This window comes from Podarcis tiliguerta (assembly GCF_965153285.1).
Source record: "Podarcis tiliguerta genome assembly, chromosome: 4".
NCBI classification, from domain to species: Eukaryota; Metazoa; Chordata; class Lepidosauria; order Squamata; family Lacertidae; genus Podarcis; species Podarcis tiliguerta.
Window position 1 is genome coordinate 4,055,776 of NC_139537.1, and position 26,629 is coordinate 4,082,404.

General features: G+C 50.0%; 1 protein-coding gene across 6 annotated transcripts in view; it reads right to left on the reverse strand.

The window, feature by feature from the left end:
* Window positions 1-26,629, reverse strand: part of PDE2A (phosphodiesterase 2A) — a 385,285-nt gene that overhangs the window by 73,955 nt on the left and 284,701 nt on the right. For all 6 annotated transcript variants that reach the window (XR_014510179.1, XM_083436263.1, XM_083436265.1 and 3 more), the window contains one exon: window positions 18,950-19,038. Coding sequence is in view for 5 of the 6 variants with exons in the window: in XM_083436263.1 (XP_083292389.1) it covers window positions 18,950-19,038 (89 nt within the window). In the remaining variant the exon portion in view is untranslated. The remainder of the gene's footprint in view (window positions 1-18,949; window positions 19,039-26,629) is intronic.

Consider the following 26,629-nt stretch of genomic DNA (forward strand, 5'->3'; position numbering starts at 1 on the left):
AGAGTGGGGCCCTAAGCTAGAGCTTGCTTAGCTTATACGTAAATCCGGCACTGTGGCCAGCAGAGCAAGAGCTGATGGCCATCTGGACAGGAAAAAGATTTTTTGCCAAGTGAATGCTGGGAGGGAGAGCACCAGACAGGTGACTTCGTAGGAACGTGGCTCCCGGCTCTCGGCCCATCCCTGTGACTGATGGCCCCTTGAGGGCACAGCGTACCTCGAGATAGGCTCTGTTTAATGGGCTTCCTTTCCTGGCTGTGTGAGAATAATGATGTTCCGATGGATGTCTCAGGCACTGATATCAGTCACTGCCAGTGGCTATGGGTCCCTGCTTAATGGCCTGGAGAGTCATGAACTCATCTCTCCTCCAGGCCTGCTGAAGCTCTCCATCACAGACAAATGGCAAGACTGATGGCTCTCGGTGTCAGCCTCTCTGTTTATGCTGAGATGATCTTATTGCCTCGTTGTTTTTTTTAAAAAAGCGACAGCAACCCCTCTGCTCTCCGCACCAACCTTCACACAGAGCAAGGTTGGGAGGCTTTTGGAAAAGCTTCAATAGCTATGTCGTACCTCTGTTGTCAGGGACGCGGGTGGCGCTGTGGGTTAAACCACAGAGCCTAGGGCTTGCTGATCAGAAGGTCAGCAGTTTGAATCCCCGTGATGGGGTGAGCTCCCATTGCTCAATCCCTGCTCCTGCCAACCTAGCAGTTCGAAAGCACATCAAAGTGCAAGTAGATAAATAGGTAACACTCCGGCAGGAAGGTAAACGGCATTTCCGTGTGCTGCTCTGGTTCGCCAGAAGTGGCTTAGTCATGCTGGACACATGACCCGGAAGCTGTCTGCGGACAAACACCGGCTCCCTCGGCCAATAAAGCGAGATGAGCGCCACAACCCCAGAGTCGTCCGCAACTGGACTTAACTGTCAGAGGTACCATTACCTTTTTACCTCTGCTGTCAAATGTTGGGTGCCGGTTGCTGCGGTACATAAGAACATAAGATAAGCCCAGCATCCTGTTCTCACAGGGGCCGGCCAGATGCCTTTGGGAAACCCAAAAGCAGGATTCGAACACAAGAGCACTCCCCTTGTGGTTTCCAGCAACTGGTTTTCAGAAGCATTGCTGCCTCCAATGGTGGAGGCAGAGCCACCCTGGCTATTAGCCATCGATAGCCCTCTCCATGAATTTATCTAATCCTCTTTTAAAACCATCCACATTGCTGGCCATCCCTGTCTCCTGTGGAAGTGAGTCCCACAGGTTAACGACAACAAGGCCGGCCTAGACAGGACCAGCTTCCTGGCTGCAAGTTTTCAGATTATTTCACTGCAAACAGGGTTTCATCTGGAGTATTCCGAAGACCTCACCTGCTGAAAGACTGAAACTCTCTGCAACCCTTTTTGAATAACAAGAATGGGTGTATTTCTAAAAACCAAGATCATCTGGTGTGCTCTGGAGGATCAAGCAATTGAAATGCAAATAAAAGAAACCCGAAATGCATTTTTTAAGGGAAAAGGAAACTCGCGACATAGGAGTCCATTGTTTGAACATGCAGAGACCCGATGAATGAGATCTGGCTGTTTGTGTTTGGCAGCTGGGGATTTTGTTTCTCCTTCATAGAAGAGTGAAACTAAGTATGTACAAAAGTACATAAAAAGCCCAGGAACTGCAGCATAGATTTCCCCTTGGAGCAGAGGAGGAGTCCACCTTCTTCCTGTGCCTTGAATTCCAATGGCAGACATACTAACTGAACACTGATTCAGTTTACTGCCCGGCCCTCTTCACACGCTGCCTCCTTTAAAAAAGAATAAGAATTTTAAAAGCACAGAATGTACACCTCATTCAGTTTTGTTCCTCCTTGGGGAAGAGGGAGAGAATCGGTTTTGAAAAAGTTTGAAAAACAGCTCCAGGGGAAGTGGCTGTGGCAACATAGGTAGGGAACAAATCAGCACTGTGCACGGCCAGATTCAGCTGTGAGCCGGCCAATCAGGGCTGTGGTCAGCCAGCTTCAGCTGCCAACAGGAGGAATAGGTTACCTCTTCTCTTCCTTCAGCAGTCATGAAATTAAAAGACACCTGCTTCTTGGGAGAAAAGCAATGACAAGCCTAGACAGCATCTGAAAAAGCAGAGACATCACCTTGCCAACAAAGGTCCATATAGTTAAAGCTATGGTTTTCACAGTAGTGATGTCTGGAAGTGAGAGCTGGACCACAAAGAAGGCTGATCGCCAAAGAATTGATGCTTTTGAATTATGGTGCTGGAGGAGACTCTGGAGAGTCCCATGGACTGCAAGAAGATCCAACCGATCCATTCTGAAGGAAATCAGCCCTGAGTGCTCCCTGGAAGGACAGATCGTGAAGCCAAGGCTCCAATACTTTGGCCACTTCATGAGAAGAGAAGACTCCCTGGAAAAGACCCTGATGTTGGGAAAGATGGAGGGCACAAGGAGAAGGGGACGACAGAGGACGAGGTGGCTGGACAGTGTTCTCAAAGAGATCAGCATGAGGGAGGCAGTGGAAGACAGGAGTGCCTGGCGTGCTCTGGTCCTGGGGGTCACGAAGAGTCGGACACGACTAAACGACTAAACAACAACAAGCCCTTCCTTCCTTCCAAACCATTTCACAGAAGGTTGAACATCTGAACAAAACTAACACAACAGATGCACCACTCAAATTATATGTGTCTGGATGCACCTATGAATGTTGAGATCTGGTGCCTATTCTGGTGCCCGTACTTTCAAGTTTGCTGATGTCACCAACTTGTTCAGGATGGTTAAAGCAAAGAAGGATTGCAGAACCTCTCCAAACTGAGTGGATAGGTAGTAAAATGGCAAATGCAAATCAATGTCAGCTGGTGCAAATTTATGCATATTAGGGCAAGAAACAACAAGCCCAAAACCTTAGTTTCACCTCTGCACTCCTGGGGTCGGAACTGGCAGCGACAGATTAGGACTGAGACCTTGGGGTCAATGAAAAGATTGGCACAGCATGGAGCAGCTGTGAAAATGGCAAATTACATGCTAGGGGCCGTTAGAAAAGGAACTGGAAATAAAGCTGCCAATATCATAATGCTGCTACAGTGAATAAAATTAAGCACAGTGTGGGGAAACGAAGATGGAGAGAAGCTTTTCTCTTCCACATAATATTAGAACTCTGGGACAGACATCCAATGAACCTGAATGTTGGAAATTTCAGGGCATACTCCACCCCACCCCCAACTTCACATAGCACAGAGTTCACCTATGGAACTCACTCCCACAGGAAGTAGTAATGGCACCTACTAGGGTGGCTTTAACAGAGGATTAAGCATACTAATGGAGGAGGCTGGAAACTGCAAGGAAGGAAGGCTGTTGTGCCCGAATCTTGCTTGGGTGCTTCCCACGATGGGCATCTGGTTAGTCACTGTGAGATCAGGATACTGGCCTGATCCAGTGGGCTCTTCTTATGTTCTTGTGTCAGTGACCAGGAGGGACATCGGTCCAGGATAGGATAGGATAGGGTGGTGGTGGAACCTGAAGCCATCCAGAATTGCTGTTGCACTCAGGTCCTGAGAGTGGGCTTGCCAGAAGAGACCTGCTTGCCCACTGTGGGAACAGGATGCTGGGTCTTTAGGGCTCATCTGGAGTTGCTTTTGTGCTGCATTGCTAGGCATACCCCCATGCTTTAAAAATCCCTGTCCAAGCACACACCCACCCACTTCACTTTCCCCACAGAAATCTCCTATATGCCACTGAATAATTTATTTATACTTCACCCATCTGGCTGGGTTTCCCAAGCCACTCTGGGCGGCTTCCAACAGAATATTAAAATACAATAACCTATGAAACATTAAAAGCTTCCCTAAACAAGGCTGCCTTCAGATGTCTTCTAAAAGTCTGGTAGTTGTTGTTCTCTTTGACATCTGGTGGGAGGGTGTTCCACAGGGCGGGTGCCACCACTGAGAAGGCCCTCTGCCTGGTTCCCTGTAACTTGGCTTCTCGCAGTGATGAAACTGTCAGAAGGACCTCGGCACTGGGGGTGGAGACGCTCCTTCAGGTACACTGGACCGAGGCCGTTTAGGGCTTTAAAGGTCAGCACCAACACTGAACTGGAGCACTCAACAATCCATGGGAAACCAGAATCGCTGTTTGCTCCAATTCAACACTGAAGAGCAGGTTTTCCTGGGGAAAGCAACAGCAGGGGAGTGTGTGCTCAGACATGGACCAGGAAAGTGCACACTCATGCCTAAAAAACACAAAGGGAAGGAACGCCCTGGTGCATCTGCCTCAGCACAACTGGATGCCTTCATCTGCCCCGGCTGCAACAAAACATGTCATAGAAATCATAGAATCATAGAGCTGGAAGAGACCACAAGGGCCATCGAGTCCAACCCCCTGCCAAGCAGGAACCACCATCAGAGCACTCCTGACATATGGTTGTCAAGCCTCTGCTTAAAGACCTCCAAAGAAGGAGACTCCACCACACTCCTTGGCAGCAAATTCCACTGTCAAACAGCTCTTACTGTCAGGAAGTTCTTCCTAATGTTTAGGTGGAATCTTCTTTCTTGTCGTTTGGATCCATTGCTCCGTGTCCGCTTCTCTGGAGCAGCAGAAAACAACCTTTCTCCCTCCTCTAGGTGACATCCTTTTATATATTTGAACATGGCTATCATATCCCCCCTTAACCTCCTCTTCTCCAGGCTAAACATGCCCAGCTCCCTTAGCCGTTCCTCATAAGGCATCGTTTCCAGGCCTTTGACCATTTTGGTTGCCCTCCTCTGGACACGTTCCAGTTTGTCAGTGTCTCTCCTGTATTGGCCTCTGCAGCCACAGCAGGCACTGTAACTCTCTGATGGTTTGACTTCACCCCCAAAAGGAACACGCCTCCATTGGGATAATGCCCTCAGTGCAATCCCCCGGGCACCTCCTTGCGTTCTCAGGGGCCGGGTTGTGGTGCCTTGGCTGCTGCACTGCTTCAGCACCCTGGTGATGCTGGACAGCTCCTTAGCCTTGCCGATCAGAAACCAAGCCCCACCACAGAGGAGGAGGCGGCGGCAGAAAGTTAGAGACAACTGCAAGTCCATTCTGAGTCTCCCTCCCTGGATGCTGGAAGTATGCTGATCCTGTGGGATATCCGTGAGGCGAGGTCCGTGTCCAGTCCGAGGTTGAGGGTGAAGTATGGAGGCAGTCCGTCAGAGCTGAAGCTGGGTCCAAAGCAGGGAGTCGGATGTGGTCAGGAACTCTGGCAGAAGAGCAGAACAGGGTGCAGGCAGGAACAGGGTGAACAGGGTGCAGGCAGGAACTGGCTACCAAGAATGTTGCACCCGCAACCTGGGACTGGGGCTGGCTGACTTTTATCTGCCCTGAGGCATAGGGCAGTCCTGGTCCACAGGTGACTCACCTTCCTGGCTAGGGCGGCCCCGATCCTCTGGTGACTTGCCTCTCCTGGCCTGGAGGCGAGCCCTCCTCCTGCGGGAACTTAGTTCCCTCCGCCTCTCTGCCCTGAGCCTCTACAGCCCAGGAGAAGCTGGAGGGTTACCGGACCCAGAGGCAACCTCAGCTTCCTCTGACGGGGCTGAGAGTGGAGCACCTGCAGGCAATGGGTCCTCCATCACCTCAGGAGCCAGAGCAGACTCAGCTGGTGCCTGCACCTGAGGATCCAGCACAGGTGAGGACCCTTCAGGCTCAAGCCCCAGCCCCGGCTCAGCTGGTTCTGGAGGCAGGGACTCCTGTGCAGGCTGGGATTCCTCAGGTTCAGCCTCCGAGTCTGAATCCCAGACCATCACAGGAAGCTCAGCTCGGCAGCCTGCAGGTCGCTCCCGAATTTCCACGATCCTAGGGCTGGTTTCTCATGCTGCCGATCGAAAGACATGTTCCGGCTGTCTCTTGCTGCTCTTGTGCTTGAATCCTGCTTGGTGGCTTCCCAAAAGGGGCAGCTGGTTGGCCTGTGTGAGAACAGGAAGCTGGACTAGATGGGTCTCCTTTGGACAGATCCAGGAGGCTGTTCTTAATGCTCTTATTTGGAGAGCACCAGGTTGGCAAAGACTGATTTTTAGCATGCTATTAATCTCTCCCTCCCTCTCTCTCTTTCCCACAGGCCATTTACTCATCCCAGCCAATTAATCATCTGCCTGTCAAACAGCATCTGCCACAAATCCCAGCCACGCAGGCCATCCAAAGTGGCCATATTGGGCCCACAGACCGAGGCAGACCAACTGTCGTCATTCTGCAGCGCTGAGAGCCTCCTGTCGTCTTAGGCACAGGTCTCTGGGCACAGATGGTTGCAAACCGAGAAACAAGACTTTTAAAGAAGTTTACATTTCTGTCTCAGATCAAAGGATCGTTATTCCCTGCCCCCGCCATGAAAAACAACCGCTCAGAGTCGTGACTGATGTGGATCTGATGAAGGAAACCAAGTGACAACTCAGCCTATGGTTTCCATATGATGAAGTGGCCCACAATAACCCCTTATCTTTCCACCAACAGCCGGAGAGGAGGAAATCGATTGCTTGCTGCATTAACAGAAGAAGAGCCATCTGGATGATTGCAATGGCCCGTCTAGTCCAGCATCCTGTTTCCACAAGGGCCAACTAGATGCCCCTTATGGGAAACCTGCAAGCAGGATTCGAACACAAGACCCCACTTGCGTCCTGTGGTTTCCAGCAAGTGGGATTGAGAAGCCTTCGACCGTGGAGGCAGAGCAGAGCCCTTGTGGCTCGTGGCCACCGATAGACCTCTTGCGCCCAGTACTTGGCTGCTCCTTCTGGGGGAGAAGAAAGTCCTCTGCAGTGACCAAGTCAACCAGAAGTTGAAATTCAGGCTGGCCAGGCCAGTGCCATGATCGAGGGCACCAACTCTCCTTTTTTAGATTTTTATTTATTAACTTTTCAAAAACAAAAGACAATTAATCAAACATTTCCCAGTAAACATTCACTTTGAAAAGTCGACTTCCCTCCCACCCTTCCATGTTTTCTCATGGCTATCTTTTGCTGCTGTGTATCAAAATGAATCTATAACTTTTTTTTCCAGCTTTATTGCAAAAGAACTTTAACTGCTGAATATACTCCAAACCTGCTAGCGTGCCAACACGTTTACAATATTTTTTAAAAAAATAACCTACAAACATTTTCCAACCCTCCTTGAAATCGATTTCATTTTGCTCTCTGATTTTGCAAGTTAAATTTGCTAATTCTGCATATTCCATCAGTTTCAAGTGCCAATAAGGGGTGCCAACTCCCAGGGGCCCAGGTCCCTTTGCCACCACCCAACAGAGCCGGATTTAGGTTTGATGAGGCCCTAAACTACTGAAGGTAATGGGGCCCTTTCTGTTTCCAGCTGCCCTTTGTCAACAACAAATTGATGCTGTTCTTTTGTGTTGAATATATGCTATATGGTAATTTATGGACTGAAAGGTCGGCGGTTCGAATCCCCATGACGGGGTGAGCTCCCGTTGTTCGGTCCCAGCGCCTGCCAACCTAGCAGTTCGAAAGCACACAGTGCAAGTAGATAAATAGGTACCGCTCCGGCGGGAAGGTAAACGGCGTTTCCGTACGCTGCTCTGGTTTTGCCAGAAGTGGCTTAGTCATGCTGGCCACATGACCCGGAAAAAATGTCTGCGGACAAACGCCAGCTCCCTTGGCCTATAGAGCGAGATGAGCGCCGCAACCCCAGAGTCGTCTGCGACTGGACTTAACAGTCAAGGGGTCCCTTTACCCCTTTACCTTTACCTTTAATAGGTATCTAAAGCCATTTCCACATGCACAATGTAGGCACCCTATATATAGAAATGAGCGAACCAGCGAGCATTAGGCAAGCTGATATCTCTCTAGAGAGGGGCAGGAGTTATGTGGGGCAGGGAGAGGATCCCATCTCGTTGTTGTTGTTTAGTCGTTCAGTCGTGTCCGACTCTTCGTGACCCCCTGGACCAGAGCACGCCAGGCACTCCTGTCTTCCACTGCCGCCCGTAGTTTGGTCAGATTCATGTTTGTAGCTTCGAGAACACTGTCTAACCATCTCGTCCTCTGTCATCCCCTTCTCCTTGCGCCCTCCATCTTCCCCAACATCAGGGTCTTTTCCAGGGAGTCTTCTCTTCTCATGAGGTGGCCAAAGTCTTGGAGCCTCAGCTTCAGGATCTGTCCTTCCAGTGAGCACTCAGGGCTGATTTCCTTAAGAATGGATGTGTTTGATCTTCTTGCAGTCCACGGGACTCTCAAGAGTCTCCTCCAGCACCAGAATTCAAAAGTGTCATCTCAGGGCCTGGCAAATTCCTTGACAAGGAGCCAAGATCAACAGATTCCCAGATCTCATTTGGTTTTTCTGGCCATCAATGGATCTGCAGCGAGACAGTCTCAAGCAAACGCCCAAAGCATCCCACTGCTATGGAGGACCTGCAGTTCCTAAATGCTCCTTTGTCGAAAGATCTGAAACCTTTCAAGCAGCAATTGCAAACTCCGGGAGTCCCGGGGAGCTGGGTTAAATGTGCAAACCCGCCGTGCTAATGAAATATTCCCAAAGCACCGTGGCGGCTTACAAATCACACCTTTTGCAAAGAACAGAGAAACAGCAACCTTAAAAAAAAGAAGATTGCAATTAAGAGATTAGAGAAAGCGGCTTGCTGCATTTTTCTTCCCTGGCAGTTTGATTTTTCACTGCTCCACTCAGCAAAGTTGCAGAAGGGGGGCTGGCATTGAACTACAAATGGACACAGAGCAAAATCTCTTGAACCTGGGCTGTGTGGCCAGCTTCACTGGTTTTTCATTGGGTGATGAAAGGAAAACTTTTTTTAAAAAAATGATGTTATCAGTTTTTTGGGAGGTGGGCGGGCGTCAGTCTGGATGATGCCCTAAACCCCTTGTCATTCTTGGAGTCTTGTACCCGGGGAGGTTTAGAAGCTAAGAGAAGATACTAGACTGGTGACTGGGGGCGGCCGCCGAGACCATATAACACCGGTCCTGAAAGACCTACATTGGCTCCCAGTACATTTCCAAGCACAATTCAAAGTGTCGGTGCTGACCTTTAAAGCCCTAAACGGCCTTGGCCCAGTAGACTTGAAGGAGCGTCTCCACCCCCATCGTTCTGCTCGGACACTGAGGTCCAGCTCCAAGGGCCTTCTGGCAGTTCCCTCCCTGCGAGAAGTGAGGTTACAGGGAACCAGGCAGAGGGCCTTCTCAGTGGTGGCGCCAGCCCTGTGGAACATCCTCCCATCAGATGTCAAGGAAATAATCAACTATCTGACGTTTAGAAGACATCTGAAGGCAGCCCTCTTTAATGACTGTTTTAATGTACAGTGGTACCTCGGGTTAAGAACTTAATTCGTTCTGGAGTTCCGTTCTTAACCTGAAACTGTTCTTAACCTGAGGGACCGCTTTAGCTAATGGGGCCTCCTGCTGCAACTGTGCCACTACCATGTGATTTCTGTTCTCATCCTGATGCAAAGTTCTTAACCCGAGGTACTATACTTAACCCGAGGTACTATACTTAGGTTGCATACACGTGCAAATTAGGAGCCTGTATCCTAAAGGCACCACTGACCTTTATTTCAAGGAAGATGAACCCTGAGGAAGGGCCTGGGAACACACAAATCTCATCTGTAGTCACCTACTAAAATTAATATTTAGTTAGAGAGATAGGACTGACTTCCGTTCTCACACTTCCCAAGCCTGGAAAGTAAACACAGACATGTGATGTAACAATCACACATCCATCAACGGAGGAATGAAACGCTAACAAGGGGACCGCAAGGGTCATCTAGCCCAACCCCCTGCAAAGCAGGAAGCATCCCTGACAGATGGCCGTCCAACTTTGGCTTAAAGCCTTCTAGGTTGATACTCATCACTTCCTCCAGTGGTAATGAGTTCCACAGTTCAATTCTGTGCGGACGGACCTTTTCCTGCCTGTCTGCTTCTGCCAGGCAGAATGGCGCCCCCAGGATTTTTCCGGGAGATGAAAGCAAAGCCTACAGTGCAGGAGCCCACAAAGTGTGTTTCGAAGGTGAGAAAATAAACCCAGGCCAACAACCTTGAGGGCATGGAAGAAAGGTTCCCGTGTGATACAGAGGCATGGATCTGGCTGTCTTCCTTTTCATGTCAGTCTCCATTTCCAATTTATCTCCGGTTCCGTTTGATGTGTTTCACGGATGCAATTAACAGCGGCTCGCCACGCAGCTAAACAAGATGAAATATGCCTTGCTGGCAAAGCGGGGTTGGCATGAATCATCTCTGTCGGTTTTTAAAAGAATGCAAATCATAAACACACACACACACCCTTTGAAAGTTGAACAAAAATGATCGCGCTGTATACTTGCGTTTTCTCGCCTCCTGGGGTAGCACTGCCATCCCACACGCTTAAAAAAAAATCCAAAATCAGATGCGTGTTGGATTGCCTGCCTATTGTACTTCGCTGCCTACATGCCTGCCCCCTGTGTGTCAATCTGAAGCGCAACATGCTTCTCTTGACAGCGCTTCAGAGACAGGTTTTCCCCCGCCCCTCCCTTTCTGCAAAAGCGACAGAAACAAATCAAATCTCTCCCTCTCTCTCTCGGTCTCTAATTTGTTGCTATTATTATTCCCAATATGCGCTTATTGCCATGCGGCACAGAAATGGGCCCTGCCGTTTGGCGGAGGGGTAATTCATCGCTTTCCTGATCGCCCACGGTGAGCAGCGATTACCTCCCAGGCGAGCAAGCGAGCGAGGAGTGGGGCCTCCCTGCTGGTCCCGCCCTTCTATTCGGAGAGATTAGTGGTGGCCTTAACCTCTTTATAACACAGGGAAGGGGGAAGAGAGTGGCGTGAGCCCCATTTTGGCCCTTTTGATCCCTGGGGAAAGATCACCCTGCCATTAGAGGACTTGGTGGCTAGAATCATAGAATCATAGAGTTGGAAGAGACCACAAGGGCCATCGAGTCCAACCCCTTGCCAAGCAGGAAATACCATCAGAGCACTCCTGACATATGGTTGTCAAGCCTCTGCTTAAAGACCTCCAAAGAAGGAGACTCCACCACACTCCTTGGCAGCAAATTCCACTGTCAAACAGCTCTTACTGTCAGGAAGTTCTTCCTAATGTTTAGGTGGAATCTTCTTTCCTGTAGTTTGGATCCATTGCTCCGTGTCCGCTTCTCTGGAGCAGCAGAAAACAACCTTTCTCCCTCCTCTATGTGACATCCTTTTATATATTTGAACATGGCTATCATATCACCCCTTAACCTCCTCTTCTCCAGGCTAAACATGCCCAGCTCCCTTAGCCGTTCCTCATAAGGCATCGTTTCCAGGCCTTTGACCATTTTGGTTGCCCTCCTCTGGACACGTTCCAGTTTGCCAGTGTCCTTCTTGAACTGTGGTGCCCAGAACTGGACACAGTACTCCAGGTGAGGTCTGACCAGAGCAGAATACAGTGGCACAATACAGTGGCTGTGAGCTATTGACACCGTTGGACTTTTTAGAGCTTGGCTGCATCTTCTGGTCTAGGTTTTATTTTGCAGGGTGATGGGGAGGCGACAAAGACACCCCACGAAATTGGGAGGCAGTCACATCTCACTGAAATTTCAGGGTTTCGGAGATTTGGCTGGCCTTAGGCAAGAGGGCTGAGGGTGTTTATTTTTCCTCTTTTCTTTCTTTCTTTCTTTCTTTCTTTCTTTCTTTCTTTCTTTTTTAAAAAAAGACTTTTAAAGAAATGGGTGGGCAGTTGGTTGTCTGAATCCCAGGGAAGTTTGCATGCGCTTTGTACACGTGGTTTTATTTCTCCCTTCCCAAGGGAGCCAGTGTGGTGTTAAGAGCGGTGGACTCATAATCTGGTGAACTGGGTTCGTGTCTCCGCTCCTCCACCTGCAGCTGCTGGGTGACCTTGGGCTAGTCACACTTCTCTGAAGTCTCTCAGCCTCACTTACCTCACAGAGTGTTTGTTGTGGGGGAGGAAGGGAAAGGAGAATGTTAGCCGCTTTGAGACTCCTTAGGGTAGTGATAAAGCGGGATATCAAATCCAAACTCTTCTTTGGTTCAGGTTCAGTCCCAAATGACTTTTTTATGTAGGGCTGGGAAAGTCCCAGGTCCAAAACCCTGAAGGCATTCAGGCAGGAAGAACCAGCTGCACAAATATAGGACGGGGGACACCTGGCTTACTAGCAGTACATGTGGAAAGGATCTAGGGATCTTGGTAGACCACAGTGTGATGCAGCAGCAAAAAAGCTAGTGCTATTCTAGGCTGCATCAACAGAAGTCTAATGTCCGGCTCAAGGGAAGTCATGGTCCCACTCTATCTGTTCTGTCTTGGTCAGCCCACACCTGGAGTCCTGTGTCCAGTTCTGGGCACCACATTAAGAAGGATGTTGAGAAGCTGGAAGGTGTGCAGAGGAGGGAGACCAGGATGATCAAGGGTCTGGAAGGCAAGCCGTATGAGGAACGGTTGAAGGAGCTGGGGATGTTTAGCCTGGGAAAGAGGAGGCTGAGAGGAGATAGCCATCTTCCAATAGCTCAAGGGCTGTCACATGGAGGAGGGAACAAGCTTGTTTTCTTCTGCTCTGGAAGGTAGGACTCGAACCCATGGCTTCAAGTTACAAGAAAGGAGATTCCAACTAAACATCAGGAAGAGCTTTCTGACAGCAAGAATTGTTTGGCAGTGGAACAGTCTCCTTTGGAAGCTGGTGGACTCTTGCTCCTTGGAGACTTTTAAGCAGAAGTTGGACGGTCACCTGTCACAGATGCTTTAGCTGAGATTCCTGCATTGAAGGGGGTTGGACTAGATGACGCTTGTGGTCCCTTCCAAATCTATGATTCTGTGAGAGCTTCTGCCAGTCAGTGCAGACAATACTGAGCTAAGTGGACCAAAGGTCTGACTCACAGAGGGCAACTCCCTAGGGCAGAGGAGGGGCCATGGCTGGATGAGATAGCATCCACCTTGCAGGCAGATAGTCTCAGTCCGGCCTCCAGTGGCAACTCCAGGTAGAGTGGAAAGGCCCCCAAAGCCTGCACAGATGCTGCCGGTCAGAGCAGGCAGTTCTGAACTAAGTGGTCTAAAGGTTTGATTTAGTACAATGCAGTTTCTTGATTATGTTAACTGAGATGACTCGAACGTCTTTTGCAAAAGAAGCCGTCCCTGAAATGAGGGGAGCAGTTTCATCTAGGTGCCAAGAAAGGGTGAAGAAATGAGCTCCTCTCCGCCCCCCCCCCCCCGAAGCCTCATCTGCTATCTCCAGAAAAAAAGTGCTGAAAGTCCCTATGAGCAAACAGACCTTAAAATGAATAGTAGGCCATAAACCTCCGGCAGCTCCCGTGTGTGCAAGGCTATAAAAGCACAAGAAGTGTCCTGATAAGCAAACATTTGCCACCGGAATAGCGGCTGTGCAACTGAAGGACTGTTAAAATCACTCCTGCAGCCGTGCCCCAGTGCAATGCCTCCGTCAAGGGATGGCTGTTCACCATTCCTTTAAGAGCAATTCATTAGCCAGCTAAGTTGTTTGCTCCCGTTTGGGCTGGCGGCCCTGGAATCTCATCCTGCGATGGAGAGATGGTGCCGCTTGCACCAAGGTGCCAGGGCAACTGGCAGCTTTTATAAGGCCAGTGAGACTCAGGTGGGCTCCTTCCATCATCTGATCCCTCCGAAGCTGGTGGTTGCAGTACTACCTGCCAGCCACATGCAGCGGTGGCGCTGCAGCATAGCCAACATTCATATTCCCTGATCCTGCCAGGCAGTGTGTGGTTATAGGAATCAGTTTGCTCGGCTTATCAAGCTTTTCTTCCCCAAGCGGGGAGTTTCTGCTTGCCCAGCCAAGGAGGCTCTGGGACCCTCATGACCAAGGGCAGCTAGGAGCAATCTGACTTAGCTGGACTGCAGATTTTAACCTACATTGCAGGGGGTTGGGCTGGATGACCCGTGGGACCCCTTCCAAATCTACAATTCTGTGATTCTAACATAAGATGCCCTCAAGTCTTAGGAAACCAACCCTTATGAGGGAACCTTGCCGACCCCTGCTCTAAGTTGAGCACTGCTTGTCTGTTTATACGGTCGATTTGCAACTGGCGTGGGGCTTACATCCTCGAAGCACCCCCTTGGAACTGCCCCATCCAAGCAACCTTAACCTGCTGCACTGGAAAGATCTCCCACCCAATGCAAGGCAGAGAGCTTTTAAGTTCTCTTCCTTGCTTAAGAGGCTCTGGAAGATTCTCACAACATCTCACAGGACCAGCCGAGATCTCAAGGGATTCCCTGGATGTTTTTAAGCAGAGGTTGGATGGCCACCTGTCATGGATGCTTCCGCTGAGATTCCTGCATTGCAGGGGGCTGGACTGGATGACCCTCGGGGGTCCCTTTGCAACTCTACAATTCTACGATCTCATGAGAGCCTCCCACAGCCCAGTGTGCCAGTCCGAGAGCTGCAAAGGGGCTGGGTGTGGGCAGGCTGACTCCTGGCCGACGGAGGCCGTCTTATCCTCTGGCACTCTGAGGCAGCAGAGCAATATCCGCGGAAAACGATTTGTCTGCCTGCCGCTGACTTGTTTGCAGTAGATAACAGCCAGGGGCTGTAAACAGCCTGGGGAGGGCATTAATCTGCCGCTGGCAACTGGCACCTCTCCCAGACTGGCTGTCGGGTTGCAGCCGAGTAGCCGCAAGCGCACCAAAAAGGGCTGGCACTAAGGAGGAAGAAGCAGAACAGCTGCCTCTGGTCATGTAGTTGATGCAGCGCTACGGGATGCTGGCGCTGGTGGGAATTATAGCGCAAAGCACCTGGAGGGCGCCAGGCTAGGACAGCATTCTCTAAACCTCCTCAAGGAGATTTCAGCTCTTAGATTTCTCCTTTCCGTCCTAGTCCCGCGTTTCATTGCAATAGAGCAGAGCAGCTGGGAGGGCGTTAGCTGTATATGTAGTTTAATGAGTGAAATAGAATAAAAGATTTTGAGTCACAGGGGTGTGGAGAGCATGAACTTAACAGTGCTGAGTTGGTCTTTTGGTTGCTATTTTGCTAATGCTGTTAATTATTGTTTCGTTAATTGTAAACGCAGTCTTGATTTGTTAATCATATAATAATAGGTAAAGGTAAAGGTACCCCTGCCCTATGGGCCAGTCTTGACAGACTCTAGGATTGTGCGCCCATCTCACTCAAGAGGCCGAGGGCCAGCGCTGTCCGGAGACACTTCCGGGTCATGTGGCCAGCGTGACATCGCTGCTCTGGCGAGCCAGAGCCGCACACCGAACGCCGTTTACCTTCCCGCTAGTAAGCGGTCCCTATTTATCTACTTGCACCCGGGGGTGCTTTCGAACTGCTAGGTTGGCAGGCGCTGGGACCGAACAACGGGAGCGCACCCCGCCACGGGGATTCGAACCGCCGACCTTTCGATCAGCAAGCCCTAGGCGCTGAGGCTTTAACCCACAGCGCCACCCGCGTCCCATCCATATAATAATACAATATCCATATAATATAATACTTTTGCTTAAATTGTGACATTTAGCTCATTTTTTAGTTGTTCCTTTGTTTGCAGTGCTTTATAGATTGCAATTGTTTTACCGGTGATTCGTTAATTATTCTATATGATTTGCGATGCCCTGTTATGTTCTACCTGTTATTTCTCATAGAATCACAAAGTTGGAAGAAAACCTGAGGACCGTCTAATCCAATTCCCTGCAATGAAGAAATATGTCAGAATCCACTCTAACCAACTAAACTATTATAAGGCGCTTTGGGAATCATTTGAATAAAAAGCGGCATAGAAATATAATAGATCAATCAATCCATCAATCAATTCCTCTTGCTTTCTGGTCTCAGTGGTGGTGTAATAGTTAAAAGTGTCAGTCTAGGGCCTGGGAGACCAGGGTACAAATCTCCACTCGGCCGCTTGAATCTCACTGGGTGACCTTAGGTCACAGTGGCTGCCTCTCAGCTTAGCCTACCTTGCAGGGTTGTTGTGAGGGGGAACGGGGAACACGAAAACTGTGCATGCCCCCTTGAGCTCCTTGGAGGAAAGGTAAAGGTAAAGGGACTCCTGATCGTTAGGTCCAGTCGTGGCAGATTCTGGGGTTGCAGCGCTCATCTCGCTTTATTGGCCAAGGGAGCCGGCGTACAGCTTCCGGGTCATGTGGCCAGTATGACTAAGCCGCTTCTGGCGAACCAGAGCAGCGCACGGAAATGCCGTTTACCTTCCCACCAGAGCAGTACCTATTTATCTACTTGCACTTTGACGTGCTTTCAAACTGCTAGGTTGGCAGGAGCAGGGACCGAGCAACGGGAGCTCACCCCGTCATGGGGATTTGAACCGCCGACCTTCTGATCGGCAAGCCCTAGGCTCAGTGGTTTAGACCACAGCACCACCCACCTCCCTTGGAGGAAAGGTAGGGTATTAGTAAAATAAGTAAATGAAATCAATAGCTACCTGAGAAGGCTGCCCTCAACCTGCAGTGGCTTTGACCAAGAAGACTGCATATTGTGCTTGGGTTGAACAGACCCTTGGCCTGTTCTTGGCAGGCTTTAGCGAAAGGTTATAAAGCTCCGTATCTTGTATCCACACAGCGAGAGTGGCTTTATGTGCATCTATCTATCTCTGTGAGGTCACTGAAGTGGATGCACTTTATAGGTCCAGATGGGACCAGGAGAACATGCCGCAGTTGAGTGAATCGTAACTCAGATAACAAGTTATTTTTGCAGAGGAAGAGCCATCGCCTTCGCCATAACTGGTTTGTTGACGGTGGCAAGTTGATTTGCAAGTGATAGACCAGCAACCGCAGATAAAGCAGGGCGATTTGGAATCATTATGGGCAGTTTTGCATCCTTTCCTCTTTCCAGCAGAAACACAAAGCCTCTTATTTTTAATAAGAATAAGAAAAACCCTCAATAACATTTGGACAAAAACAGATTTAACAGTTACAGTGGAGGAGCAGGTTTGGAAGCACCACTCCCTTCAATGCACATGTATTTTTTTTCCTCACCAGGGCCAAGCTAAAAATAAATAAGTTCTTCAAATCCCTTGCAAAACACAGCTGTGAAGGACGCCAATTGGCTAGCACCTGTGACGTCACGCAAACACCTGCACCGTGTTCGGCTATTGTACATTCTCCAGTCAATATGGAGAATTCTCTCTGCTCAGTATGCATAGCCTTCAAGAAAAATGTCCTTTCCCTGACCTGGAGTTCAGAAGTGTGTAGTCTGTGGCACCCACCCCCCAATCTGTAAAAATAAAAATAAAATAAAAGGTACAATCAGAAATCACCATCAGGAATTAGCTGTTGTGAATTTGATGACACAGCTGTGGCTGAGTGAGCTTGTGAAAAGCGAAAGGCTTTGTGAAATGAAATTTGAGAGTGATCAGACCGGCATTTTCACATTAAGACCGAGAGGAAAGAAGACAGCAAATGGGCTGAAGTTGTTGGGGATTTTTTTTGTATTAGAGTGCAATCATAGAATCATAGAATTGTAGAGTTGGAAGGGTCCCACGAGGCGTCTAGTTCAACCCCCCCTGCAATGCAGGAATCTCAACACGCTGTCCCCCCTCCACCATACCAGAGCCAGCTTAAAGGTAAAGTTAAAGGGACCCCTGACCATTAGGTCCAGTCGTGGCCGACTCTGGGGTTGCAGCACTCATCTCACTTTACTGGCCGAGGGAGCTGGCGTACAGCTTCCGGGTCATGTGGCCAGCATGACTAAGCCGCTTCTGGCGAACTAGAGCAGCGCATGGAAACACCGTTTACCTTCCCGCCGGAGCAGTACCTATTTATCTATTTGCACTTTGACGTGCTTTCGGACTACTAGGTGGGCAGGAGCTGGGACCGAGCAATGGCAGCTCACCCCTTCATGGGGATTCAAACCGCCGACCTTCTGATCAGCAAGTCCTAGGCTTTGTGGTTTAACCCACAGCGCCACCCGTGTCCCAACAGAGCCAACTTAGCTTTGCCAATATGCTAGCAGTTTCATTGCTGCACCACTAGGACTATATTTGTAGTATATTAATAGATGGGGAAATAATAAGAACGTTACAGCCGATTCACTCTCTTTCTCGACCAATAAAATCAATATTTTATTTTATTTTTGACGGGTCGGGGGGGTGGCCGACATCGCCGCGGACCCTGGGCGCCCTCCGTGGCGCCTCCCTGCCCGGCGGCGCTACGCGGTCGGGGCACACTGAGGACAGTCCGCCCCGTTGGACAGCCGCGCAGGGGGAGGCTCGGCCCCCGCACTCCAGGCCCTCACGCAGCCTCGCCCCGCGAGGGGTAGGGACGGGGGCCAGCAGGGGGAAAGGGCGCGGCGGCGGTCGTCTCCCTCGGCCCCGGGATGCGGCGAGAGCTGCTGCCCGGGGGCTGTAACACCCGCCGCCGGACAAGGGCGGCGGGCCACCTTCCCCCGAAACGAGGCCTTCCCAGCCGACCCGGAGCCGGTCGCGGCGCACCGCCACAGTGGAAATGCGCCCGACGGGGGCCGGGGCCGGACGGGCAGCGGTCCCCTCCCGGAGCCCCCCTCCCCGCGAGGGGGCGGGGGGAGGGAGGGGATCCGCCGGCCCGAGCCGGCCGGCCGGGCCCGCCAGGTTGAATCCTCCGGGCGGACTGCGCGGACCCCACCCGTTTACCTCTCAACGGTTTCACGCCCTCTTGAACTCTCTCTTCAAAGTTCTTTTCAACTTTCCCTTACGGTACTTGTTGACTATCGGTCTCGTGCCGGTATTTAGCCTTAGATGGAGTTTACCACCCGCTTTGGGCTGCATTCCCAAGCAACCCGACTCCGAGAAGACCCGGTCCCGGCGCGCCGGGGGCCTCTACCGGCCTCACACCGTCCACGGGCTGTGCCTCGATCAGAAGGACTTGGGCCCCCCATCGGAGCGACGCCGGGGAGTGGGTCTTCTGTACGCCACATTTCCCGCGCCCCACCGCGGGGCGGGGATTCGGTGCTGGGCTCCAATAAAATCAATATCACATGCTATAGCACAACACTTGCAGAAGATGGTAATGCTGGTGTCACACTGCGATCTCTTTATATGAAATCCACCCCCCACATAGAGATGATATAGCTTACCCAAGCTTTCCCTCCTGTGGCAACTCATGGGGTGGGTCGTTGCACGTCAGCCGGGTTTCCCCGTCCAGGAGGTAGACATACACTCTTTCCTGAGGGTTAAAGAGTACAGATTGTTATGCCATGTTAAGCCACTGCAGAATAAGTCACAGATACTATCAATTACCTACTGGGCTATGTTCATGGTGCTGGCTTGCGTGAATAAAGCCCAGTACAGCTTGGCACCAGAACATCAGAAGAGCCCTATCTTCCTATATAAATAAAAACATAAGGTTGTCATCACGCAACACCCAATGGAGGATTTGCAGTGCTTGTCAGAATCCTAGATCCACATGAAGTTGGAGCCTGAGCTGGTTGCTTTTCCCAAGATGAAACAGCGCTGCTTCTGGCTCCAATTAACTCTGATTTGGACATCCGCTCGAGCCTATTAAGGGTGTCAGGGAGGCTGGCAAAGGCGCCCAGGAGACGCCAGGCCATTAGCGCCGAGAGAAGAGGGGGATTGCGGAGGGCAGGCGACAGGCCACAGTACCCAGGCACTGTTGGCACAGCTTTCCGGAATAAAAACCCAACTTCCTGCGTGCCTCCACCCCACCCCATGCCCCAGATAGCCAACGTCTTGCAACCTCCCGGAACAGATTAATACTATTTTGCTGCTAATTGTCTCCCAATGTCTTCACCACTGAGGAGCCTCACAATTAAATCCTCTTCAGGGGGGCTTAGCTGAATGGGTTGGTGTGGCTGTTCTCTTGGCGGACTGACTGTTCTACCTCCCTCTCTTCTTATTCGATTGCATTGTTTTCCACTGCAGATGAAAATCATTTTCCCCAAAACAAATTTGGGAATTGCCGGGGGTTGGACTGGATGACACTTGAGGTGATAAGAATAAGAATATTTATACCCCGCACATCTGGCTGGGTTTTGCCAGCCACTCTGGGCGGCTCCCAATGGAACACTAAAAACAGAATAAAACTTCAAACATTAAAAACTTCCCTAAGCAGAGGTCCCTTCCAATTGCACAATGCTAAAATCCTAATGGTCCAGGGCAAGCATAGGCAAACTTGGCCCTCCAGATGTTTTGGGACTACAACTCCCATGATCTCTAGCTAACAGGACCAGAGGTCAGGGATGATGGGAATTGTAGTCCCAAAACATCTGAAGGGCTGAGTTTGCCTATGCCTGGTCCAGGGTGTGGCCAGAAGATGCTGTGCACCCCAGAAGCAATGCCATCTCTGTGACATAAAATCAAAGAATTGAACGGAACCCCATGGGACCATCTAGTCCAACCCCCTGCAATGCAAGGATCTCAGCTAAAGTACCCATGGCAACCTCTGCTTAAAAACCTCCAAAGAAGTGGAGTCCACAACCTGTTCCACTTTGAAATAGCTCTTACTGTCAGGAAGTTCTTCCCGCCACTGTGGTACCTATTTATCTACTTGCACTGGCGTGTTTCTGAACCGCTAGGTTGGTAGGAGCTGGGACCGAGCAACGGGGGCTCACCCCGTCGCAGGGATTCAAAGCGCCGACCTTCCGATTGGCAAGCCCAAGGCCCTGTGGTTTAACCCACAGCGCCACCAACTTAGATGGCTTTAAAAGAAGATTGTTACTGTACCCCTGGACAGTTAAGTCCAGTCAAAGGCGACTATGGGGTTGTGGCGCTCATCTTGTTTTCAGGCCGAGGGAGCCGGCGTTTTTCTGCAGACAGCTTTCTGGGTCAGGTGGGCAGCAGAACTAAACCACTTCTGGAGCAATGGGACACCGTGATGGAAGCCAGAGCTCATGGAAACACCATTTACCTTCTCACCACAGCGGTACCTGTTTATCTGCTTGCACTGGTGTGCTTTCAAACTGCTAGGTTGGCAGGAGCTGGGACTGAGCAATGGGAGCTCACCCCGACGCGGGGATTCAAACAGCCGACCTTCCCATCGGCAAGCCCAAGAGGCTCAGTGGTTTAGACCTCAGCGCCACCCGCATCCCTTCTGTATGCCCATGGGTGATGCACATCGCTGCACCATAGCTGTGGGCAGATGGGGTCCCCAACCCCAGAACTCCAGGCCTGCCGCAGACAACGAGGCAGAGAGGCATGCTGAAGTCAGTAAGCGCAATTCATGCCAGTCGAGTGGGACGCGGAGCCATTATCTTTAGCTAATATCGGAAATAATGCAGTCGCCGCTGAGTGATTTGACGTCCTGGTGCCACAGAAACATGCCCTCTGTTTTGTTCCGCCTCAGCTGTTCCCGATCTTCGAGGCCCTGATTTGTCTAAATCACCCCTTCCAGACAAATGAAGGGTTCAGCAGTCTCTCTCCAGGCAGAGCAGTGCCTGCAAATTGCTCGCTCTCCACCCGTAATAGTAACGTCCGTAATGAAGCTGTGCTTAATTTGGCCACGGAGACGGGCACTTTGCAGCAGGGGAGCAGCAAAGCCGAGCGTTGGAGGCTGGGTGGGAAGGAGGCAGCGGACGTGATGCTGCCACGCCGGGGGTAGAGGAGGTGGAGATTGCTCAGGATCGGACCATCAGGACCTTGGTCCATCTAGCTTAATACTGTCTACACGGACCGGCAGCAGCTCTCTGGGATTTCAGGCAGGGCTCTCTCCCAGCCCAACCGGCATAAGCCCCATGGGACTGAGCAGAAATAAATATCATCTATTTATTTATTTATCCTATCTGTATAACACTTTTCAGGCAAACATGCATTGCTGTTGTTTAGTCATTTAGCTGTGTCCGCCTCTTCGTGACCCCCTGGACCAGAGCACGCCAGGCACTACTGTCTTCCACTGCCTCCCGCAGTTTGGTCAGACTCATGCTCGTAGCTTCAAGAACACTGTCCCACCATCTCGTCCCCTGTCGTCCCCTTCTCCTTGTGCCCTCCATCTTTCCCAACATCAGGGTCTTTTCCAGGGAGTCTTCTCTTCCCATGAGGTGGCCAAAGTCTTGGAGCCTCAGCTTCACGATCTGTCCTTCCAGTGAGCACTCAGGGCTGATTTCCTTCAGAATGGATGCGTTTGATCTTCTTGCAGTCCATGGGACTCTCCAGAGTCTCCTCCAGCACCAGAATTCAAAAGCATCCATTCTTCGGCGACCAGCCTTCTTTATGGTCCAGCTCTCACTTCCATACATCACTACTGGGGAAACCAGAGCTTTAACTATACGGACCTTATCAGCTCCAACTGGTACACAGGATGAGACCCTCCCTGCCCGCAGACTGTCTTGCCAGAGTGGTGCAAGCTCTAGTTATCTCCCGCTTGGACTACTGCAATGCGCTCTATGTGGGGCTACCTTTGAAGGTGACCCAGAAACTACAACTAATCCAGAATGTGGCATCTAGACTGGTGACTGGGAGCACCCGCTGAGACCATATAACACTGGTCTTGAAAGACCTACATTGGCTCCCAGTACGTTTCCTCGGTCCTGTATACCTGAAGGAGCATCTCCACCTCCATCGTTCTGCCTGGACACTGAGGTCCAGCTCCGAGAGCCTTCTAGTGGTTCCCTCCCTGCGAGAAGGGAGGTTACAGGGAACCAGGCAGAGGGCCTTCTCGGTGGTGGCACCTGCCCTGTGGAACGCCCTCCCAGCAGATGTCAAGGCAATAAACAACTATTTTACTTTTAAAAGACAAGTGAAGGCAGCCCTGTTTAGGGCAGTTTTTAATGTCTGACGCTGTATTGTTTTTAATATTCAGTTGGAAACTGCCCAGAGTTGCTGGGGAAACCCAGCCAGATGGGGGGGGGGTATAAATAATAAATAAATTATTATTATTATTATTATTATTATTATTATTATTATTATTATTATTATTATTGTGGTACCTCGGGTTACATATGCATCAGGTTACATACGCTTCAGGTTACAGACTCCGCTAACCCAGAAATAGTACCTCAGGTTAAGAACTTTGCTTCAGGATGAGAACAAAAATGATGCAGCGGTGGTGCGGCGGCAGCAGGAGGCCCCATTAGCTAAAGTGGTGCTTCAGGTTATGAACAGTTTCAGGTTAAGAACGGACCTCCGGAACAAATTAAGTACGTAACCAGAGGTACCGCTGTATTATTATTATCCTATCTGTATAACACTTTTCAGGCAAACATACCTACAAAGCGGTTTATGACAACAAGTAAAATATTCCAGAAGAATTAAAAGCAGTTACTGCTACCACCTCATGCCGTCCTAGAATTGTAGAATCAGGAGGGACCTCCAGGGGGCATCTAGTCCAACCCCCTGCAATGCAGGAATCACAGATAGAAAATCCCTGACAGATGGCCAGTCAGCCTCTGCTTTAAAACCTTCAATGAAGGAGAGCCCACCACCTTCCAAGGGAGACTGTTCCACTGTTGGACAGCTCTTACCCTCAGAAAGTTCTTCCAAATGCTTCGTCCGAATCTCCTTAAAGCCATGGGTTCGAGTCCTACCCTCCAGAGCAGGAGAAAGCAAGCTTGCTACTGTATCATATATCCTCTTTCCCAGGCTAAACATACCCAGCTCCTTCAACCGTTCCTCATCAGGCTTGGTTTTTCCAGACCCCTGATCTTCTTGGTCGCCCTTCTCTGCACACCTTCCAGCTTGTCAGCATCCTTCTTAAATCGTGGCACCCAGAACTGGACACTGGACTCCAGGTAATCTTATTGTATTAACCACCTTGGTGGATTTTATGGATCTCACACCACGTTGCAATCTTCAAAAAGCAGCACAGCTGTCTTTTTAAACTAATAAATGGCCTAAGCAGGAACCCAGGTCCTTTGAGAGTAGGGACAACATTCTTCTTGCAGTTTGTGTGTGACACACAGACATTGACTGTTCCTGGAGCATCACCAGAGTGCAAAGCGGTGTCTCTGGGCTTTGTGATTTGTGTCAGTGAAAATAATAGCACAAATGTCCCTTTTCTGAAAGGCCTTTACTTTGATAGATGAACTTTGCAGCGTATGCCTTAAAAACAACTGCTGTTTGTTTCAGATGGTTTCTCCCCACGATTTTTTTAATGTTTCATATATCGATTGGCAATTGCCATGAGAGCCATTCTTTTCACTGTCTTGCAACTGAAGTATTGCAATGAAAGAGAAAAAGCTAAATAAGGCTAAAAGGATTCTTCAACATCTGCTGGACAGCCCAGGCCGAGCAACATACAGAGAAGAAATGTGTTTTTTAAAAAGAAGATCTCTCCAAATTTCTCTAGCAAGTGAGCCATGCTGCACTCTGGGAACCAGTTTTGATCCTTTTGTTTTAGATTTCTGGGGGGTGGGATGGGGACTAAACCCTAGAAATTAATAAATGGTGGGATTTTGATTATTTGGGATGTGAAGGGAGAAATACAGGTTGAGGGAATTCCTGGGTTAGCCTACGCAAAATGACCTGGCCAAGATACAGCCATTAAGAAACAAGAGAGGGACTTGATGACAAGGACAAGATTAAATCACATAATCGAATATAAATATTGGTTGGAAATGGCTGTGTATAGTGAATACTTATCTACTTTTAACATTTTCACCTTTGATCTTTTTCTCCTACTTCTTTATTTTCTCTTTGTTCTTTTTCTCTTATAATTTATCTTTCATTTCTCCTCTTTATTGTGAATAGTATTTTATAGAGGTATAAATAACTGTAAATATGAAAAGAGGCAAAATGTTTTCTAATTTTTTCTCTTTCTTTTGTATTTTCTTTTTTTGTATATTTGTATTCCCCCCCCTAATTTGTACTCAATAACATTTATAGAAAGAAAGAAAGAAAGAAAGAAAGAAAGAAAGAAAGAAAGAAAGAAAGAAGAGAGGGCCATTGAGGACCATTGGCAATGCGGGAGAACTGTCCTCCCCACTTGCCCTGAGGTGTGAACAGAGACTGGAGGTTTGGAAGGTAGCCAGGGTAACGGGGCGTGAGGTGACAGGAAAAGACAGTTCTTAGCAAGGTGTGCTGGAAGAGGAAGGAAGAGGAAAGACTGGGCTCCATCTTGGGCAGGCTGGCTGAAGGCTGGCTGGCTGGAAGAGATGCCTTGGACCCCAGGACTGCACAACCCTCTCTTGGAAGGACCATGCTGTAAAATCAAGGCTCCTTCCATGCAAACCTAAGGTGTAAATAGGGGACTAAGCCACATTTCTTAAAGCTAAGACAATCTCCGCCGTGCCTCAATTCTCCAAAGGACCACAGACACTGGGTGAGTGCCTGGAACCCCCTGGACCAGTGGCGTAGCATGGGGGTGCAGGGGGGGGGCGGCCGCACCGGGCGCAACATCTGGGGGGGGGGCGCTCACAGTCGCAGCTCTCTGCCCCTACCTGGCTCACTCACTCTCTCTCACTGCAGTGCTGGCTGTGCAAATCCAATCCGAGCTGCCGGGTCGCCGCCCACTGTGAAGGGGGGGGTACCAGGCATGCGGTGCGGTGCGGAGAGAGAGCGAGGGACTATCTGGGGGAGGGACAGTGCAGTGGGGGGGCGCAAATTACTTGCCTTGCCCCAGGTTAGGAGGCGCAAATTACTTGCCTTGCCCCGGGTGCTGACAACCCACGCTACGCCACTGCCCTGGACTCTTGCCACCATTTGGCAGAGAGAGCGGGAGGCACCAAACTTTTGTAACACTATTCTGGAACCTAATTTAGCGAATCATCCAGGACGGTGGGCACGCAGAACAACCTTGAGCGGTTGGGTTGTTTTAATCCTTCTTTTTAAAAACAGGGCTGCCTTTTAGATTTTGCAATGCTTTGCTTTGTGATGGTTTTAAACGTATATTGTTTATTTATTGCTGTAAGTTGTTTTGGGTTACACCGGGGCTGGGGGAAGCATTGAATATGTTTAATGAAGAATATCCCTTTCTCCCTCTCTCCAAACGGCCCATGCAAATTTTATCTTTTCCACAAGGACTTGGTCCTGGGAGCCCTTATCTCACCTACAATAAAGCCAGATATACATGTCGCTACATTTGGTCAGATTCAGTGCCCTTGTGCCTTGCATTAGACTGTAAGCTCCTTGGGGCAGGGATCTGATTTTGCCCTCCCCTTTTTCTTTTCCAGTAGAATGCCAAGCATTCGACACCTCCCTCTCCATGGAGGCGCAGATTGCAGCTATAACAAAGGCAGCATTTTTTCATCTCCGCCAAGCTAAGCAGTTGGCTCCTTACCTCTCTCGCCCTGACCTAGCCACTGTGATCCACGCGACGGTCACCTCCAGACTGGATTATTGTAACTCGCTCTACGTGGGGCTGCCCTTGAGACTGACCCAGAAACTCCAGCAGGTGCAGAATGCCGCAGCGAGACTCCTTACGGGGTCTTCGCTGCGAGATCACATTCATCCGGTGCTATACCAGCTGCACTGGCTCCTGGTGGAATACAGGATCAGGTTTAAGGTGCTGGTTTTAACCTTCAAAGCCCTATATGGCCTAGGACCCTAGTACCTACAGGACCGCCTCTCCTGGTATGCCCCACAGAGGAACTTACGGTCTTCAAATAAAAACATCTTGAAGGTCCCAGACCACAGAGAGGTTAGGCTGGCCTCAACTAGAGCCAGGGCTTTCTCGGCTGCGGCTCCAACCTGGTGGAACGCTCTGTCACAAGAGACAAGGGCCCTGCAGGACTTGACATCTTTCCGCAGGGCCTGCAAGACAGAGCTGTTCCACCAGGCCTTTGGTCAGGGTGCAGCCTGACTCCCTCCTTTGGCAATCTTTACAAAACTTTAGTTTATGGTTGCCATCAATTTGATTTTAATTAATT